The sequence below is a fragment of the Chelmon rostratus genome, chromosome 19, assembly GCF_017976325.1.
Source record: "Chelmon rostratus isolate fCheRos1 chromosome 19, fCheRos1.pri, whole genome shotgun sequence".
Lineage (NCBI taxonomy): Eukaryota > Metazoa > Chordata > Actinopteri > Chaetodontiformes > Chaetodontidae > Chelmon > Chelmon rostratus.
The window spans coordinates 402,736-421,999 of NC_055676.1; the positions used below are offsets into that span (position 1 = coordinate 402,736).

General features: G+C 42.4%; 1 protein-coding gene across 1 annotated transcript; it reads right to left on the reverse strand.

Moving 5' to 3' along the window:
* Nucleotides 1–11,848: 11,848 nt before the first annotated feature.
* On the reverse strand, nucleotides 11,849–18,859 carry dnajc25 (DnaJ (Hsp40) homolog, subfamily C, member 25). The gene is made up of 5 exons (XM_041960881.1): nucleotides 18,450–18,859; nucleotides 16,641–16,793; nucleotides 15,283–15,653; nucleotides 15,044–15,143; nucleotides 11,849–12,320 (listed from the first exon to the last, which is right to left on the reverse strand). Exons 1-5 carry the CDS (start codon nucleotides 18,855–18,857, stop codon nucleotides 12,198–12,200), a joined length of 1,155 nt encoding a protein of 384 aa, XP_041816815.1. The 5' UTR covers nucleotides 18,858–18,859; the 3' UTR covers nucleotides 11,849–12,197.
* Nucleotides 18,860–19,264: the final 405 nt, after the last annotated feature.

The following is a 19,264-nucleotide window of genomic DNA, read 5'->3' on the forward strand; positions in this document are numbered from 1 at the left end:
ATATTTGTTAAGCTCTCAAAAATTGAATATCAGCCAGGGCGTGGAGTTACAAATAATAAGAAACTGTATTTGCATAGCACCTTTCATTCAGGAATTGCATCTTGAAACAAAACACAAACACAAATTGTGCTTCACAATATAGGTTAAAATAGACTACATAGAATAAAATCAAGTAAAATGCAACAATTGAAGGGAAGTACAGTAGTGCATAAGCACAAGGCAAAACACACAGCTTTCTTTTATAGGTAGTGTGTGTTCCAGAGCTTTGGGGTGAAATTGGCTGCATCCCTGATTTTTGCAAAGTTCTTGAAGGCACTCAATAAACATGAGATTTAGTAATGTAGCTTGGCTAGGGTTGGTTAAGGGCATTTTATACAAGGAGGAGGACCTTAAAATCAACTCAGAATGTTACAGGATGCCAGTGCAGAGCAGATAAAATGGACCAATGTGCTCTCTCCTCTTGGTTCTGGTTATTACCCGATCTGCAGAGTTCTGAATGAGCTGAGGTCTCTCACTTTTCTTTTGGAGGCCAGTAAATAGTGCATTACAATGAAAGAGTCAGCTTGAAATAAAGGCAGCTTGTAGTACAATATTAGAATGCGCAGTTCGCTGAAGCTTGATCCAGGCAGGCGATGAGGAATGGCAGACAAAAGAAGATCAGGGACACAAGGCAGGGAGACTGTGACAGACACAGGCTGATCAGAAAGATGAGGCACAGAGTTTGGCTGATTTACTGCAGGGAATCCAAGTGGAGAGTGGCACAGAGGTTTCTAGGCAGAGGAGACAAAACACAGATATGAGGCCAGGAGCACCAAGCATGTAGCAGACTAGCAAGAGGCAAAGAGTGTAGTAAAGGACTGGGGTTTATATACTGTGAGCGTTGTTTGCTTGATGAACCTCAGGTGTGCAGGTGAACCATGCCCAGTTCAGCTCAGGCACATAGCACACAAAAAACACAAGGGAGGGGAAGCAAGAATTACAAGGAAACAGGTGTAACGGAGTTAAAGTAGTGGTATGATTCCACTTGCCATTTTAATAACACATACACACATACAGCAACAGTTTTAGGTTGTCCAAGGGTCATTGAAGGCAGCAGCCCTGCTACCTGGTGTCGTGCAACCCGGAGGATAGCAACAGTTGCACCTCGCCGTCCTCTGGGTGTGTATGAACACCAGGCGCTCCGCTGTCTGTCCATATTAAACTTGGTTTTTGTTGTTAAATGTGTACTAAATGTGTAATGTTCGCACTCATAATGGTTGAGCACGTTCCTTTTTTTTTTATAAAAAGTTGACGTAGTTTTCTTTTGTTTTCTTTTGTGTTTAGTCAATTGGTTTTCCCTCGTTTTTATTTCAGACCGGAATGTGTGTGTGTGTGTGCGCGCCGCTGCGACGGGGACTGACTGTATATATGTGTGTTTCAGAAACCAGGTACGGTTATTAATATCCATTGATTGAAATTGTTTGTTCAAATAGCAAAATATAGAAAAATAGCTACAGTTGCACCTCGCCGTCCCCTGGACCGGAATGTATGTGTGTGTGTGTGCGCGCGCTGCTGCGACGGGGACTGACTGTATATATGTGTGTTTCATAAACCAGGACCAATAAATGGCGTGTCTGGATGCCAACTGAACTGAGTCTGTGGTGATCATAGTAACACAACGCAAGAGTACGACCGCTACAATGGTGCCGTGACCCGGATGCTGCTGCTACGCTGCCGGGACGTTGTGAGCCTTCGCCGCCACGGTGCCTGCTCGTCTCCATGGTGACGCCCCGAGCTCGACGTGGGATCAACGACCCTTTACGCAACTGCTTCTCCTGTGCCTTATTCACTTCCTTGGTATCCTGAGACTGGTTATAGTGAATAATTCGAGTTTGAACTGTTTTTATTGTGTGTGATTAATGTGGCTGGTCTGTGCCATGGTGTTAAAAAAAAAAACAAAAAAAAAAAAAACAAAAAAGGTGGTTTATTGTAGCTGCATAGAGTAACAGACTATCAGCTGTGGATTTTGATATTCTCAATTTTTTTTTCTTTTCTGTGACAATGGATGAATTCAATGTGTCAAGTGTTGGAAGGGGTTCTAAACTGTGGGTTAGTCAGTATCCTTCTCTGGGTGGGCTTGGGGTAGACAGGCAAGTTACATCCACTCCTCACTGTTGCCCTGGGAGCAATGAGGCATGTGCCACTGCAGATGCTGGGGTGGATGGTGAGTCTGCACTTTCTGGTCACGATGTTCATGTTCTCAGTGACCTGGTGAGACAGATTGGGACCAGTATAGGTGAAAACATTATTTCATGTCTTAAGTCCATTCCAGCTAGTGGTACTAACATGACTCAGTCAACCACAGCTGATCTTTCTAAAGTTAACTTGACAGTTACACATGACAGTTATGAACCTCATCCTTTCAGGGGGGATAATACTGATAGGATTTCAGTCTCAGAGTGGGAGGAAGCTATGAGGCTTTACCTGAATAGGAGGGGCATAGAGCTTTGTCACCAGGTAGATGAAGTTTTGGGCAAGCTAAGGGAGCGGGCACGTGATGTGTGGTGACCATTGGGCTTCGCAGTCAACCCTCCTTAGACTTACAGTCAGGCCCTCAACCTGTGTTTGACATACTTAAGCAGCATTTCAGTGAGACTGTGACCTCTTTTATGCCCCTTGCTGACTTTTATGACACAAAGCCTTGGCCAACTGAGACTGCTGTTGACTATTGGATTCGGCTCAATAAAGCCATTGACACTGCTGTGGATGGACTGAAGAGAATGGGTAAAACTCTCGATGATCCTTCCCGTGAAGTGACAGTCATGTTTATCACTCACTGCCCAGATACTGAGCTGTCTCTAGTCTTCAGCTGCAAGCCACTGGATGAATGGACAGCCACTGATGTTCAGGTGAGGTTGGATGAACACCACCGGAAGAGGCGCCTCCAGCAGCATCACTCTCCTCACCCTGCTACAAGCCTGCAAACCAGCCAGACTGGAAATGTTTTGCAGTGTCATGCCCAGTCCACAGGGGGAGCCCCTACCTCTCAACCAGCTGCAGCCAGTGGAACATCACAGTCTGGAGGACAGTCTCTTGAACATGTCATCACCCTCCTTGAGCGGTTGCTGCAGCGTGAGGCTCCCCGGTGTCCCAGGTTGCCGAGGCCAGGTGCTGGTGGCCGCGGTCCGTCTCGGGGGCCGTGTTCAGTTTGTGGGGGTGACGACCATGACACCGCATCTCATTGTAGGAGTGAGCGGCTCTGTTTTCACTGCTATGGTTCTGGACATCAGGCTGTCACCTGTCATGCTGTTCCTCCTTCTGACCTACCTGCTGCTCAGCCTGGCAATTCCACCCAACAGGGAAACTAGTTGGCCCGCATGAGCAGGGGGGTAGCGTAGGGCCAGATGACATGTCCCCACCAGTTCCTGATGACAGTGATCTTGAGTCAATATATTCACAGTTTTGTTCTTTAGCTGGTGTTAGTGCCACTGTGATTGTTCAAAATATACAAAGACTCTCTGCTGCTGATAACCTTTTTCACACTGATGTGTTGATCGGAGAGACTGTAAAACTTAGGGCTATGTTTGACAGTGGCTCCATGGCCTGTTCTTTGAGCTCCAGTGTGCTTCCCCTCCTGGAACAGAACAATGTTTTTTCCCCTGACTCTGTTTCTCCCACTTCAGTTGTTCTTGTTGGTTGTGGAGGTTCGAGAACAGACCCTGTCGGAGTGTGTGAGTTACGGATGAAAGTGTTTGGTTGTTGCTTCTCTGTTCCGACGCTCATTGTGGAGGGTCAAAGTGATGATCTCATTCTTGGCAGCAATGTCATAAAGCACCTCATTCTGGTGTTGAAGCACTCCGGGAACTTCTGGGGGAAGGCTTCGCTTCCTGGTCAGGTTCCTGTGGAAGAAGAGAGCCTGCTGCAACTGTTGACCACTGTGGAGGCATGGAGAGGTGATGAGTGTCCTGATACAGTTGGTTCTGTGAAACTCAAACATTCTCAAACTCCCTGCTCATCTGTCTCTCTCAGCAGGCAGCACGGTGGTTGTGGAGCCCAGTGAGTCAAGAACAGTGCCATGCTCAGTGATGGTGGGCCGTGTCGTGACGCCACTGTGGGGTGATGGATGGGTTCCAGTAAGAGTCGTTAACCCTTTGCCTAGACCAGTGACTTTGAGACGAAACTGCAAGATTGCTGACGTGTCACCATGCGTGGCGATGGAAGACTTTGACACCAACTACCTTTATGCAACTGACTTACCCGATGAAGTTAAGTGTGCTGTGACAAAAACAGTTGATAAGACTGACACTGACAGTGAGAAGAGCTTGACTGTTGACTCGAACTGTTCCGTCCGACCGACTTTTAGTCCCACACTCTCTGATCTTGGTCTACAGGACATTGACATTGACGCGACTCACCTGACCCCCTTCTGGAAGGCAAAGCTGGTTGACCTGTTGGCTAGATATGAGTCCATTTTCTCTCGCCACAGGTTGGACTGTGGTAAAGCCAAAGACTTTGTACACCGCATTCGACTGAGTGACAGCAAACCATTCAGACTCCCTTATTGCTGTCTGTCCCCATCACACTATGAGAAGCTGAGAGTAGCTTTAAATGAGATGGAAGAGCGTGACATCATAAGGAAGTCTACAAGTGAGTATGCATCACCTCTTGTTCTTGTCTGGAAAAAGAACGGTGACCTGAGGCTCTGCACTGATTTTTGGTGGCTGAATGCACGGACTGTCAGGGACGCACATCCCTTGCCTCACCAGGCTGATGCCTTGACTGCCTTGGGGGGGAATGCGTTCTTCTCGACCATGGATTTGACTTCGGGGTATTACAATGTTGAAGTCCATGAGGCAGATAAAAAGTTCACTGCTTTCACCTCCCCGTTTGGCCTTTATGAGTACAACAGGCTCCCACAGGGACTTGGTAACAGTCCAGCCACGTTCATGAGGATGATGATGGCTATTTTTGGTGACCAGAACTTTTTGAGTCTTTTGTGTTATCTTGATGACATTCTGGTGTTTGCCCCCAATGAGCAGATATCATTACAGAGGTTGGAGTTGGTTTTTGAGAGGTTAAAAGCACACAACCTGAAGCTAGCTCCCAAAAAGTGTCACTTCATGAGGCCTCCGGTGAAGTTTTTGTGGCACATTGTGACAAAGGAGGGCATATCAACTGATCCAGAGAAAGTCAAAGCTATTGTGGACTTGCACGTGTCTGACTTAATGGTGGAAGGCACTGACATCCCATCCCCCACCAAGATCAGATCCTTTCTGGGGATGGTTGGCTTTTATCAGCAGTTTTTTGAGGGGTACTCTGGTATTAGCAAGCCTTTGTTTGCACTGACGTCTGGCGTGAGAAGGCTGCGACGTACCAAAAAAAACATCCAGCCTAAGTCTCGAGACCTCTCCTCTGCTGATTGGACTCCTGCATGCAGTGAGGCTTTCTGTGGTGCCAACTCACCTGAAGGATAAGGTTCTGAGAGGTATCCATGATGAGGCAGGGCATCAAGGGCAAAAGAGGACACTATCCTTGGCAAGGCAGCGGTTCTACTGGATTGGGATGGAAAAGGATGTCAGAGATTATGTGCAGCGCTGTCACCGTTGCTTGGTCAGCAAGTCTCCTGAACCTGAGGCCAGGGCGCCACTCGAGAGTGTTCAGACATCTAGACCTCTTGAGTTGGTCTGCGTTGACTTTTGGTCAGCTGAGGACTCATCCAACAAGTCTCTGGATGTACTTGTGGTGACTGACCATTTCACTAAGCTGGCTCAGGCCTACCTCTGTCCCAACCAGTCTGCTAAGGCTGTCGCTCATCAGCTCTGGAATAACTTTTTTTGTGTTTATGGCTTCCCAGAGCGGGTGCATTCAGACCAAGGTGCGAACATTGAAAGCAGCCTTATTGCTGAGATGCTCCAAGTTGCGGGTGTTGAGAAGTCTCACACAACACCCTACCATCCCATGAGTAATGGGGCAGTTTAAAGGTTCATCGCACCCCTGGGAACATGATCGGAGCCCTTCCACCCAGAGCCAAGCAGAAATGGCCCCAGCTCCTGCGTTCACTCACCTTCTCTTATAATGCGACAGTTCATGAAACCACAGGTTTTGCACCCTTTTTGCTCATGTTCGGCAGGATTCCCCGGCTGCCTGTGGACATGTTGTTTCAGTCTGTGCTTGTGGATGAGCAAGTGGTTGATTATGATGTTTATGTGCAATGTCTCCGGCGTGACTTGGCTGAGGCTATCAGGGTTGCTCAGGTTTCAACCACTAAACAACAAGAGAGGCAGACTGGGCTCTACAATCGCAAGGTGAGGGGTGCACCTGTGTAGGTTGGGGATAGAGTCTTGTTGGCTAACAAAGGAAAGAGAGGTCGAAGGAAACTGGCTGATCGCTGGGAGAGCCATTTGTACATTGTTGTGGAGAAACAGGATAGTACTCACACCTTCAGACTCAGGAACTGTGCAACGAACCAGGAGAAAGTGGTCCACAGGAACCTCATCATGCCTGTGAACTTCTTACCTGTTCCTGAGATTTTTGAAGAAGATGGCTCCTTTGTCAGTGTCCCGACTGATGAGGCTGAGATTGAGTCTGTGGCGGATGATCGTGGTCATCTGAGTGATCTTCCTGGATCAGGACCCGAGGACAGGACTGTCTGTTGGATTTCTCAACTCCCAGCCTCTGGAGATCAGGAGACATCCTTGGATGGTGTGGATGGACAGGACACTGCTGGATCTGACGAACCTGACGTGGTTGTGTCTGACTACCATGATGACAGTAGACTTGACAGTCCAGTTGAGATCAGATCTGACGAACTGAACCAGTCTGACCCTGGTGGTCCCGCTGTCAATACTGGCTGTTTTGTTGATTTACCTGACTCTCGACCTGCATTCTCTAGTCTTTCTGTTGACTTGCTGCCTTCTGCTGTCGGTTCTGTTACCACATCGGAGGCAGAACGTGACCTTCCCTGTGCCGCTGTGCAGAGAGTACGGACAAGGTGTGGGAGGGTTGTTACACCAGTCGTCAGACTGATTCAAAACATGCACCAGAAGGTTCTTGCTGGTCGCTAGTGTTCATGTATTGGTCTAACAGTATGTGTATGGTTATTGGCTTTTGTATAGCCATGAGTTCCTTCACTTTTGAGGAGGGTTTGAAATATTTGTTTTAGTTGTTTTTTTTTTCTCTGTGTTGGTCTCACACCTGCGTGTGACTACTGATGTGAGTGAGTCCGGGTGAGACATTTTGTGTGCTGTTTTTATGTCATGATATTCGAGTAAATTGAACATGTACATGGGCATGTTTTTCCTATGGGTGTTGGAAGGCTTTGCAACCCTTCCTCATTCTAATTCTTCAGGAATAGTCTTTTGACTGGAGTATTTGATATCTGTGATATTGGTAGCACTGAGCACTGAACACTTTGAGGATTTTTATTTCTTTGTCTATTTCCTCCTCTTGGGGTGATGTTAAAGGTGCCTGGTATGTTGTAGGTTATGTACTGTACAGTCCAGTCTCCTTATTGTTTATTTGTTTTTTTAATTAGTTTCGGTCTGATTGTATGGGCAAGTGGAGATCAGTAGGGGGGAATGTAACGGAGTTAAAGTAGTGGTATGATTTCACTTGCCATTTTAATAACACATACACACATACACCAACAGTTTTAGGTTGTCCAAGGGTCATTGAAGTCAGCAGCCCTGCTACCTGGTGTCGTGCAACCCGGAGGATAGCAACAGTTGCACCTCGCCGTCCTCTGGGTATGTATGAATACCAGGAGCTCCGCTGTTTGTCCATATTAAACTTGGTTTTTGTTGTTAAATGTGTACTTTAATTTATGTTCGCACTCATAATGGTAACGTTCCTTTTTTTTATAAAAAGTTGACGTAGTTTTCTTTTGTTTTCTTTTGTGTTAGTTAATTGGTTTTCCCTCGTTTTTATTTCAGACCGGAATGTGTGTGTGTGCGTGCCGTTGCGACGGGGACTGACTGTATATATGTGTGTTTCAGAAACCAGGTACGGTTATTAATATGCATTGATTGAAATTGTTTGTTCAAATAGCAAAATATAGAAAAATAGCAACAGTTGCACCTCGCCGTCCTCTGGACCGGAATGTGTGTGTGTGTGTGCGCGCGCCGCTGCGATGGGGACTGACTATATATGTGTGTTGAGTCTGTGGTGATCATAGTAACACAACGCAAGAGTACGACCGCTACACAGGCAGTTGGATACTGCCAGAAATGTATCTTTGTTTTGCAGTCAAATATTAGGATTTCACTTTTGTCCTCATGCGACTTCAAGAAATTATTGCTCATCCATTTATTTATTGCCAAAAGACAGTAATGGAGTCAGCATCATTTGGTGTGGCAGAGATGTACAGCTATGTGTCATCTGCATGATATGGCAACATACAGAATGTATGTAACAAAACAGATGCCATGTTCCTCAGATACATGACGTCCAAGGCTGACATAAAACATTCTCCCTTTGATGTATGTTTTAAACCAGTTTAACACACAGTCAGGAAGACCCAGCAACTGTTCAAGATGATTAACATATCATGGTCAGTCATATCAAATGCTGCGCTTAGGTCTAAGAGAAGAATTGAGACCCTATCTTCATCAGGATTTAGTCCTGAGGTCACTGATTATTTTAGTAACAGCAGTTTCAGAGCAGTTCTTTAAAAAAAGAGAATTTGCACTGAAACTATCCTCCAAAGACAATTATATTTTCGATGCCAAAATTTACAGTCACTGTTCTTGCCCTAGTTTTCCAGCCTTGCTCCTGACGTGCAGAGATTTCTCCAGATTCTCTGAATATTTTGATGACTTTATGGATTAGAGATGGTGAAATCCCCAAATGCCTTGCAATTATCCATTGACAAATTTAACTTAAACTGTTGGACTATTTGCACACACAGTTTTTCACAAAGTCCCATCCCAATCCCATCCTTGCTTGTGAATGGCGTCTTTTATGGATGCCCCTTTCACTTAACATAGTGCTATGCCAACTTAACATGTTGCAGGCATCAAATTCAGCATATATTCAGAGTATATATTTACAAAAATCTGTTTGAACATTAAATATCTTGTCTTTTTACTATTTTCCACTGAATATATGTCAAAAAATTGCATTCTGTTTTTATTTGCGGTTTACATAGCAATAGCATCTTAACTTTTTTGGAATCGGAGTTGCAACTAAACAGCTGGTAATGGTCAGAAGCCTGATAAATATGATTTTTGACCTTTTTTCCACATGCAATACATTGTACAATGAAAATTAAAATATATATATATATATAAAATCCTCTGACTGTTACCAACGATTTCTTTAAAGAATCCGTTTCTAAAACTTGGTAGCAAAATGTAATTTTCAGAAAATGTCCATTAAATTTTCAGTTATTGCTGTGGAATGTTTGTGTGTGAGGCCTTACTGCTAAGTGCTTTCTTCAAGAAATACAGTACAATGACAAAACAGATGTATGCATATTTACTGAAAAGAAAATGGGCTTAACAACTATACTTATTATTATACTGCAGAACTTAAACATCATTCCACATGTTCTTCACGAAGCACTTTAATCCAGCTGGGTAGTCTACCGCTGGCAATTTAGCCATGACCAATTCCTCACTCATCTGTTTTCAGATCTTCTTACAAAGCAGATCAACATTAGTGACATAGCCAGTGTCAAAACCAAGGAATTACAGAGTCATTTTATGGCCCAAACCAAGCAAGATAATAGAAGCTGACATGAAACAAAGGATTTGATTTTGTGACTTTAACCATTATCACCGACAGTACACACTGATCTGGCAGGTGTTACAGCACACAGGGGTGTGAACAGAGTCTTTAAAGTTATTTTTCATGTCTTCATACAGCTAACTCCTTAATTTTACTTGTGAGCAATAGATTAGATTAGACTGTATTGATCTCACAATGGAAAAAATCCCTACATAGAGTGCAACAGTATGCTTGTTATTAGAAGACTGTCCATTATCCCCATTTGACATGCAGTGCCTTGCCCCTCTCTATTTCCATCCAGATAACTTTCTATCCAAATGTAGCACAAATCTTAACATAAAGAAATAGCAGCAACCGTCAATTTTGGAATGACAAATGTTGCAAGCAGATTTTATTCGCTTTAGCTAGCTAACAAGCGAACATAGGGCCGTGAGTTGACGGAGACGCTGTCCATGGCTGACTTTACGCTTCCAGACAATTCTTTCTTTTTGATTAATTAAACAGTCCAGATGCAGGGTGAATTTAAAAAAGCTAAATGGTTGTGTCAGTGGCGGCTGGTGGTGAAATTTGGTGGGTGGGCTATCAAATGCATAATAAAATAAATGATAAAATAGTTAACATAGCTGCAAAGGCAACATCACCTGATACACAGTTACATCAATTACAGGTCACTATACTTTGTTAGTGCTCTATATCAACTCTCTCTCTCCCTCTCTCTCTCCCTCGCTCACTCACACACACACACACACACCCATTCTCTCTACACCCTCTCTCTCTCTCTCACACACATACACTACAAAACGTGTTCCAGCTGCACCGACTGCCCACAGATATCCTGCTGCAGCTGTTTTATTCCAGCTGTTTGGCGACATGTAGTGTCAAACACGCCTTCAGTGCAACAGATAACCTCAGCAACAACAGCGTGTCACAGTCCTTCAACAGGTCTACATGGGCCTACCGTATTTGAAAAGAATCTCACATCAACGGCCTTTCTGAGATGCAAACAGGTTAATCACCATGTCATTGAAATCTGGTCATTTTTAGATGAAGTTCCTCTCGACAGACAGCACGGCAAGTGCATTCAATGTGTCCTGCCCCATCGTACTTCAGAGAAATGCTTTAATCCTCTGGAGCGTACTGAAACACCTCTCTGACTCTGCCGATGTCATCGGAGTTGTGATGGCTATTTGTGTTCATTTCAGAGTCTTAGAAAAAGTGCTCTGAAGGTTGTTCTCCGTCAGCATCCTCAAAAATGACAAAGCCCACTTTAACCCCCGAACTCCGCGTTACTGTACATCACAATCAGCTCACCTTTCAGTTCGTTACAAATGATCAGTGAATCATGGGGGCATGACATGACACCTGTCAATCACTGACAATGAAATGAATGAAAGTGGACTGTACATGCTGGGGCTGTAAAAAATAAGCCCATTTACAGATATTCTAAGTTTTTCTTCTGACTGATTGGTGCTATTGCTACCTTTGGTTTAATCTAAACTCAAAACAATCTGTTGTAAGTTATTTAAAAAATAATTTTCTCATCTTTTGTGTTCTAGCTTAGCCCATTTATACCAGCCCTCCCTGGGTTGTGTTAATATCAAAGACTGTGTGACTGTGTAGTTACAATATGCATTTAATGCTGCCTCCACACCAAAATGACATCAGAAAGACCAGTGAAATGTGAAACAATAAATAATATTAAGTTCTTTCAAACAGCAAGCAGCCACCTGAACTTCTGAAGAGGCAGAGGGCAAAAACCATGACAAACTGTGAGAAATATCTGGCACTGCACAATTTACAGATACTTGCAACTTTGGCTTCCATTCGCACAATAAGACTGTGATTTACATAAGCATTTGAAATGTGCTCATCTCTTTTTGCTTCAACTTTTTTTTTGGACAGAAAAACACAGTTGAGAAAATCCCTGGAGGAAATGTATTACGTACCTGACATTTCATCAGTATTCTCTTAATGTTTGAACAACTGATATGATAAACAAAGGAACCGTTATTCCCAGAGTCAGATGAGAAGATGGTTATATCAATACCCCCCGTAGCCTAGTTACTAGGTGGTATGTTAATCGCCTTGCACCTGGATGATGTCAGTTATCCAGCAGATAATCATTTCACAAAAATCACCAAAACTCAGTCATCCATCTGTTTTTATGAGCAGGAGAGTGCAAAAAACTTCTGGAGAAAATTACAGAATAAAATTTCATTAATCATTAGACTTCTTTAAAATGAAATAATCCTGTTGGTTTGAAAAAAATAGCATGGTGTAAAAAATTACTCAATCTGAAGCCCCAGCTTCCAGCTTGTTCCACTTAGTCATTCCCATTTACGAGGCCTGACTGCTATGAAAATATCTCTCACTATATAAACAGGCATTGTCAATCTTTCTGTACAGGCGTTTCTCCACACAGCACGGCATGCGTTGTCCGTGTATGTTGGCACTGAGGCAGGTGTGTATGTTGAAGACGGAACTTGTGGCTGTCAGTCGTCGATGAATGTCAGCCTGCCCGGTCCCTCGTTTCTCATCCAGCGACGGTACCTCTTCATCCTCGGGTCGGTTGCCATCTTCACCTTCATTTCCTCCTCCTGCTCCTTTCTGTACACCTGAAAGACACACATCAGGGACGTTTATACTCGCAAAGTCTACAGTTTACAGCACTACATCTAAGGCTGGAGGGCTCTTTGCTGCTCACAGCTAGACCGTGTTTTCCCAGGGCATATTACAATAAAGTAAAAGAACAAAAAACAAACGAACAACAACAACAACAACAACAACAAAAAAAACACAGCCACATGGTCAATTCAGTACAATGAACATCTCCATAGACTGCATAATTCCATCAGTAAAACAACATCACATCATACTCACCACTCTGCTGCCGGAGCCTGATCATGGGTTAGCAGTTAAGTTAACAGTTATCATCATCATCGAAATGGTGCTTTCAAGGTTTAAGGTTCAAGTTTTATTTAATGTATCATTGCTCAACACAGGGTTGTGCAAAGAAATACAAGATGTATTACTATACTGATTTTGTATAGATATTGATGGCCCACCGATTGATGAATCCTACTGACTTTGGTGATCCCCTGACTTTTCCTCCAGCTCCATCAAGAGGTTAATATGTCCAATTTTTTATAAAAGATCTGTGCTATGAAATTTGGTACACGCAGTCATATTCCCCTTGAAGCAGTTATAAATCTATCTTTTAAAATAAAAGTATCAAATGACAATGCGAAAACAATGAAAAAGCAGCATGACGACTGAGTCATTGATGGAAAAAACACTTACTCCAAGCACTAATATTCACTGATACTCTCAAGTGGGGAAAAAGAGACATAAAACAACACAATGAGACAAAATGAAAATAAATAAATGAGTAAATAAAAATGAATTTGAAAAGTGCTTAGGAGAAAAAACAAAGATACAAAATATCAGTGCAATGAGCTCGGAAAATACTCACAAACTTATCTGACTAAAACAAAAACAAGCACAACCCCTGTTTTCTCCCCTGAATTATCCACCTTAGGGCATGATATTAATATAACAAAAATATTGAACTTTATTTGTACAGCATCTTACATATACATGAATTGCAGCTCAAAGTGCTTTACAAGAAAGAAATCACATGCACCTGGTGAGTGCTTTATATAAAAAAAGACAGAATGGACATAAAAACAGTTAAAAAATGAATGTATAATAAGATGGAGAATAAAACCCACTTGATAATGATAATAAGGAAGAAAATAAAAAGAAAAACAATGCATAAAGCCACAGAGTAAAATAACAAAATATAGGTAAAAACAGAGTAGAATGACAAAAAATGAGGATAAAGCATAAAATAATGATCTATATAGGTAAATGTAGATTGCATAGAATGCATACAATCAAGTAAAATACAACATTTCAAAAGAAGTGCAACAGCACATAAGTGCAAGGCAAAGCCCAAAAGTTTCTGACCTGTATCAGGAAGTCAGAGCTACTTAGTAAAAGGCTAAAGTGAAGAGACTGAAGAGCAAAGTTTTTGGGGCGTAATGGACAAAGGCTGCATCCCCGATTTTCTTTTGACTATTGCTGTAACCTCCAGTAGACCAACAGCAGATGATTGCAGTGTCTTTAACTCAGTTTTGTCCCCAGACTTAAAACCCCTTTTCTTCTGATTTAATTCAATTGTAATTTCAACTGTATTATCATATAATAACTCAGACGCACACACACACACTAACAAACAAACACATCCAATCACAAGGCTTGGGAAGGTACATTATTTTTACATCTGAAGACTGCAGACTGGTGGGAAATTTAGCACACAAAGGGGAATAGCTTGTCACATAGACTCACCACATTCATTTACACACTAACATTCAGTAACGAAAGAACAAACCTGATACAATAAAACTGTGGGCTCAAACCGCAGGTTCCTTAACACATGCTGGACTCAAACCGCAGGTTCCTTAACACATGCTGGACTCAAACCAGCAATTTTCAAAAGGATTTGAACCTATTTAGGTCTGTAGACTATCATTGACCACTAGTAGCCTACTTCTATGCCATTTTAATTTATATAGCAGGGTTATCTCTTTTAGACATGACCATACGCCACAAGTACGAACACTCAAACAGACAGAATTCAAATACAATGGGACAGAATGGTTACTTCTCTAATGTTATTATCCTAACTACTGTTCTACTTCAAACCTAGGCATTACAACATAAAAATGTCATACTGGGGCAAAAACTCAGGAGATCATTTGGTGTGACGAAAGTCCCAGACTGGTTACTGGCCATTTAATTATTAAGTGACCTGCCTACAGGCTTCGACACTTTGAAAAGACTGTAAAGCAAAATTTCATATAGAAAGAAAATCTGCTAGTACAGCATCAGTATCAGCAAAGTAAGGAATTTTCTAAGATGCTTCCTTACCCTTTGAATTGGCACCTACTGCTAATATTCAGAATTGCTCCGTCCAGTTGACAGATGTCCTTTAGCCCAAGGTTGCTGACAACACCATACTGTCAAAAAAATTCTTTCACGTCCAATTCTGTGGCTCATTCACATGAGTTTTATGGACTGTGCAGTATTTATATTGTTATAGAGTGTACACATTTTACTATATTTTACTACATTTTAAGAGATTCTTATTTCCTCTCTGAATTTTTAACTGTTGGAGCAACTGCAACTGGCCAAAGTTTCCCTCTGGCATCAATAAAATATCCCAATTCTGTTTCTGAATAGGAAATAAAGGAAGAGGTTCAGAAGATAGATGAAGGCAAAGAAGGAGGACAGATGAAACAACGAATACAGAGAGGAAGAATTTTAAATGACAAACCTCATAGTTTCCTTTAATCCAGAGCTGTTTCTCCAGGAAGGACTGTCTGGTGTTTTCATCCAGACTGTCAAACTGTGACTGTGACATCTTCATGTACCTCCTGAAAATTAAAACACAGTCTGCTATAAGGTAACGTGACACTGAGAGGATGCTGAGGCTAGACACATTTCTAGGTCTACATTCATTTCATTCATCCAGGTGGTACAACACTACACTGTGTCTTTAACTTTAAAACTGGCCTGATGATGTAGAACTTCTCCTCGTCTCTGTACTCCTCCCTGCAGATGGTGAAGCGGTAAACCCAGGATGTGTACCAGGCCACGTAGTTGGTCAGGTAGTAGGGGGAGAGCACGATCTGACAAAGCAGGATGTCTGACACGTTGGGCTTCTGGTAGCCTCCTTTGATGTCGATCTTGTTTTTGATGATGTCACGGATCACCTCCTCCTCTTGCTCCCGGATCTCCTCTTTGGAGCGGCGGTTCTTGCCCTTCTCCTTGGTACGGTTAAGAAGGCCCTGCTGCTTGGCGATCTCTGTGGCTTGGATTCGGTATTTGGGGACAGTCACCAGGTAGTTGATGGCCTCGTTGTAGCTACTGTGCCAGCTGTAGTACTTTGTCAAGACAGGGAGATAAGAGGTATGTGCTAATGGGTTTTGACTTGCCTGTTTGAGGCTATACTCACATCTGTACATGTGTCAAGACTACAGAAAGAAAAAAAAAAACACTGTTTCCTGGAACAGACAATAATTCAATATAGTTATTTACTGACTATTAGTGGAATCATAGGATGATTAGAGATTTAGACAATGACCCAAACTGATCAAATTACAGCCACAGTCAATCTCTGTTCTCTTTTAAATAAATTCATTGTCTGAACCTCATTTATATGAGGTTAAACCAGAATCTTTCATACTGAAAATAATCCAAACACATATAATCACTGGCAGTTCCACCACCCTCTACTCCAAGACTCTACATATGGTGGTGAAAACTCAGCACATCTTCAGGTTGATGCTGCAATCCATGTAGGCCCTCTACATTCAGCGGACAGAAAGAAGGCCAACAACATCATTAAAGACCCCAATCACTCGTCCTGCTGCTGTCTGGTAGGATCCTGTACCCTACCACCAGGCCCAGAGACAGCTTCATTTCACAGACTACAAGACTGACGAATTCTTGAGCTCTCAAGCTCATCACTGTCACTGTTACTTTTATGTTAACCTGTTTACCTCTGTGTGTGCACATCCATCACTTGTTTTTAATACACACGCACGCACGCACAAGCACACACACATTGATTTTACTGCTGTTTACAAGCTGTTAAACCACCACAGCATATATAATTACGTGCATTACCTGTCAACATCCTGTTCTGACCTGTCCATAAGTGGTTTTCTTCAAGCATAATAATGTATGTTTGTACATTGCTGCACAACTTGTCTAAATTACACTTTATTCATTTTATCACTTCTGTACACCAGTCAACCTCATTACACAGCATCTTATAAAGTGTCTTTATTTTATAGTCTATAGTCTTTATTTTATTGGCTTTAGAACCTGTTGGTAGTTTCTGATCCTGCTGGAGGCTGCAGTTGTACCTGGAAGATGGAGATGGCACAGATGGTGACCAGGATGACAATCCTGACGTCCACTTTGGGGGTGAGCTGTCGGCGGTAGTAGGCGTAGTAGTGCTGATAGTACTCCTCTGGATGGTCAAGCATATAGTCGTAGTCGCGCCGAGTGTCCTCATCCTACACACACAGAATTAATTAATTGGAGTATTAATTACTAACCCTAATCCAACAAGGCATTATTTGTGTTTTACTTTAATGTTGAAGACCTGCAGGGGGGGCTCAAATTAGAAAAAAAAAACCCAAATAATAATAATAATGTTACAAAACACACATATCTGTACTTCAAGTCTGTTTTCTGTTTTCAGTTTGTTTTTTGTTTTTTTCAGATGACAAAAGAAAGCTCCTTGTTTTCTGGTGTAAAATAATTATTTTTAAACTTGCTGCCGTATCTGGGCCGCTATAAAGCAGCTTTTTGAATATTACAGAGATAGAACGAAGATCCTACTTCAATAGTGCAATAATACCATCTGTCCTTATAGAAACAAGAGTATGACCTGACATGCTAAAATCTTTTGAAAAACACCCAGAGACATAAATATCAAACATCAAAAGATAAGTTAAAGCATAAGACAGAGAAATATACATCTAATATCACAGAAACAAGTCCCTAAGAGAGAATGGCAGGGATACCAAATGGACGTATAAAGAGATAGACAAAAAGGACACTAAACATAGTAGGGCACCATTGTAAGAATATTAAAAGAATATTAGAAAGAGGAGGAGGCTGATGACAAACTATGAGAGCTGCACCGACCAACTGATTAACTGACAAGTTGATCAACAGAAAATGAAGAAACAACTGAATTTATCTTAAAAGGAAATTATTGTTTTGTGTCAAACTTAACTGGTTCCAGCTTTCCAAATATGAATATTTTCAGGTATCAGGAGACTTCTATGAGAGCAAACTGAAAAACTTTGGGGTTTGAACTGTTGGTTAGACAAGACATTTTAAGACATCACCTTGTCCTTTGGGAAAATTGTGGTGGGTATTTTCATTTTTTATATTTTTATACATTTATTGACCTAACAATAAATCAATTAATCAAGAAAATTACTGACAGATCGATAATCGATAATAAAAATAGGCCTAATCATTAGTTGCAGCCCTACACATTGAAAAATGAAACTTGTGGAAAAGAAAGACTCCACCAGTTTTTACACTGGTAATGTAAGAATATTAAAGGACGCAAACGAAAATAAATTGGTCAATCACATGAAAAACATTCTAGCAATATTACAAGGTACATGACACACTATGAAAACTTGCTGTCTTGTATTGGTGCCATAGGACATCGCTTCATGAATATTATAGAGATAATATAGAAGGCAAATGGACTTCATGGATTACTATAAACATTGTAAAGTATCTTAGCATCTAAACACAAACTATATAGAATATATGTTATTAATATTAGGACGCAAGATGCAGACTATGAAATAAAACGTATTGCAAGACATAAGAAAAGATGCATTATAATAATATGAATAAATATGAGACGTAAGGAAACATCAGTCCCTACATGGACATTACATCAAAGGATGTGAACACTGTATAACTTCCTACAAGAGTGGGTATGGGTATAGCGAAGGAGGAGGTCGACAATAGTTTTACACTGTTATCATAAAGCATTTAAACATTTCGTGAGTTTAAGGAGAATATTAGAGACTTACGTTATGAGGATATTATTGGACACATTCTGCATTTGGGAGATAAACATATTCTAACAGAGAATGAGACAGACATATCTACGTGTCACAGACACTTGGACCGACCTTTAACGTCTCATACGCGGTCGCAATGAGCAAGAACTTCTTCTGGGAGGATTCCTGAGTCTCTCCCTCTAAGCCGGGCTCACCCGGCCTGAATCTGTCCGGGTGATACCGGCGCGCAAGCTGCCGGTAAGCACGGGCGATCTCTGCCTTAGCGGCCTCCCGGGTGACGCCGAGCACATCGTAGCAGACCTCGGTGCCGCAGTACAGGCCCTCCACCAGCGCAGTAACCGTCTGCAGGGATAACAAGGGCAACAGGAGCACCGCATACCACCACCAACAGTTCGCCGTCCGCGGGCACGCAGCAAACCCTCCTTCACCGTTGCAGCACCGGTTCGTGGGCGCAGCCATTTCTGTCTGCCTGCTGCTACTGCCGACACCGTACACGTATTTAGGTCCATCTGCGAACATAAAGCTGCTACAAGACACGCCTACTAACGTACATGATACGCCCTAGAAATGGTTAGATTCAACGTTACGCACCACAAGTACTTGGATAGGTTTAGGAGAAGCTCTAAGGAGGTGTGTCGTCCAGTAAAATGGGTGTGTTATGTTCCAAAGTAGGTGTGTCGTTAGTCTGCGTGGCTGCAGCTCGACTCTCGCACTAGCCGCTCTGAGTGACGCATGCGCAAGCGCGTCCGCCATCTTGGACAGCTAGGCATGTTACTATCACAGAACTGTCATTCATCCACTTATTACTTCCCCATCTGTCCTGTGTTAGCATATGGGTCTTTTTCAACTGCCAAACATCACAAAATATGCATATATTTGTTTGTTACAACCCTAAAACCAGCAGTGGCACTACATCAAACAGCATA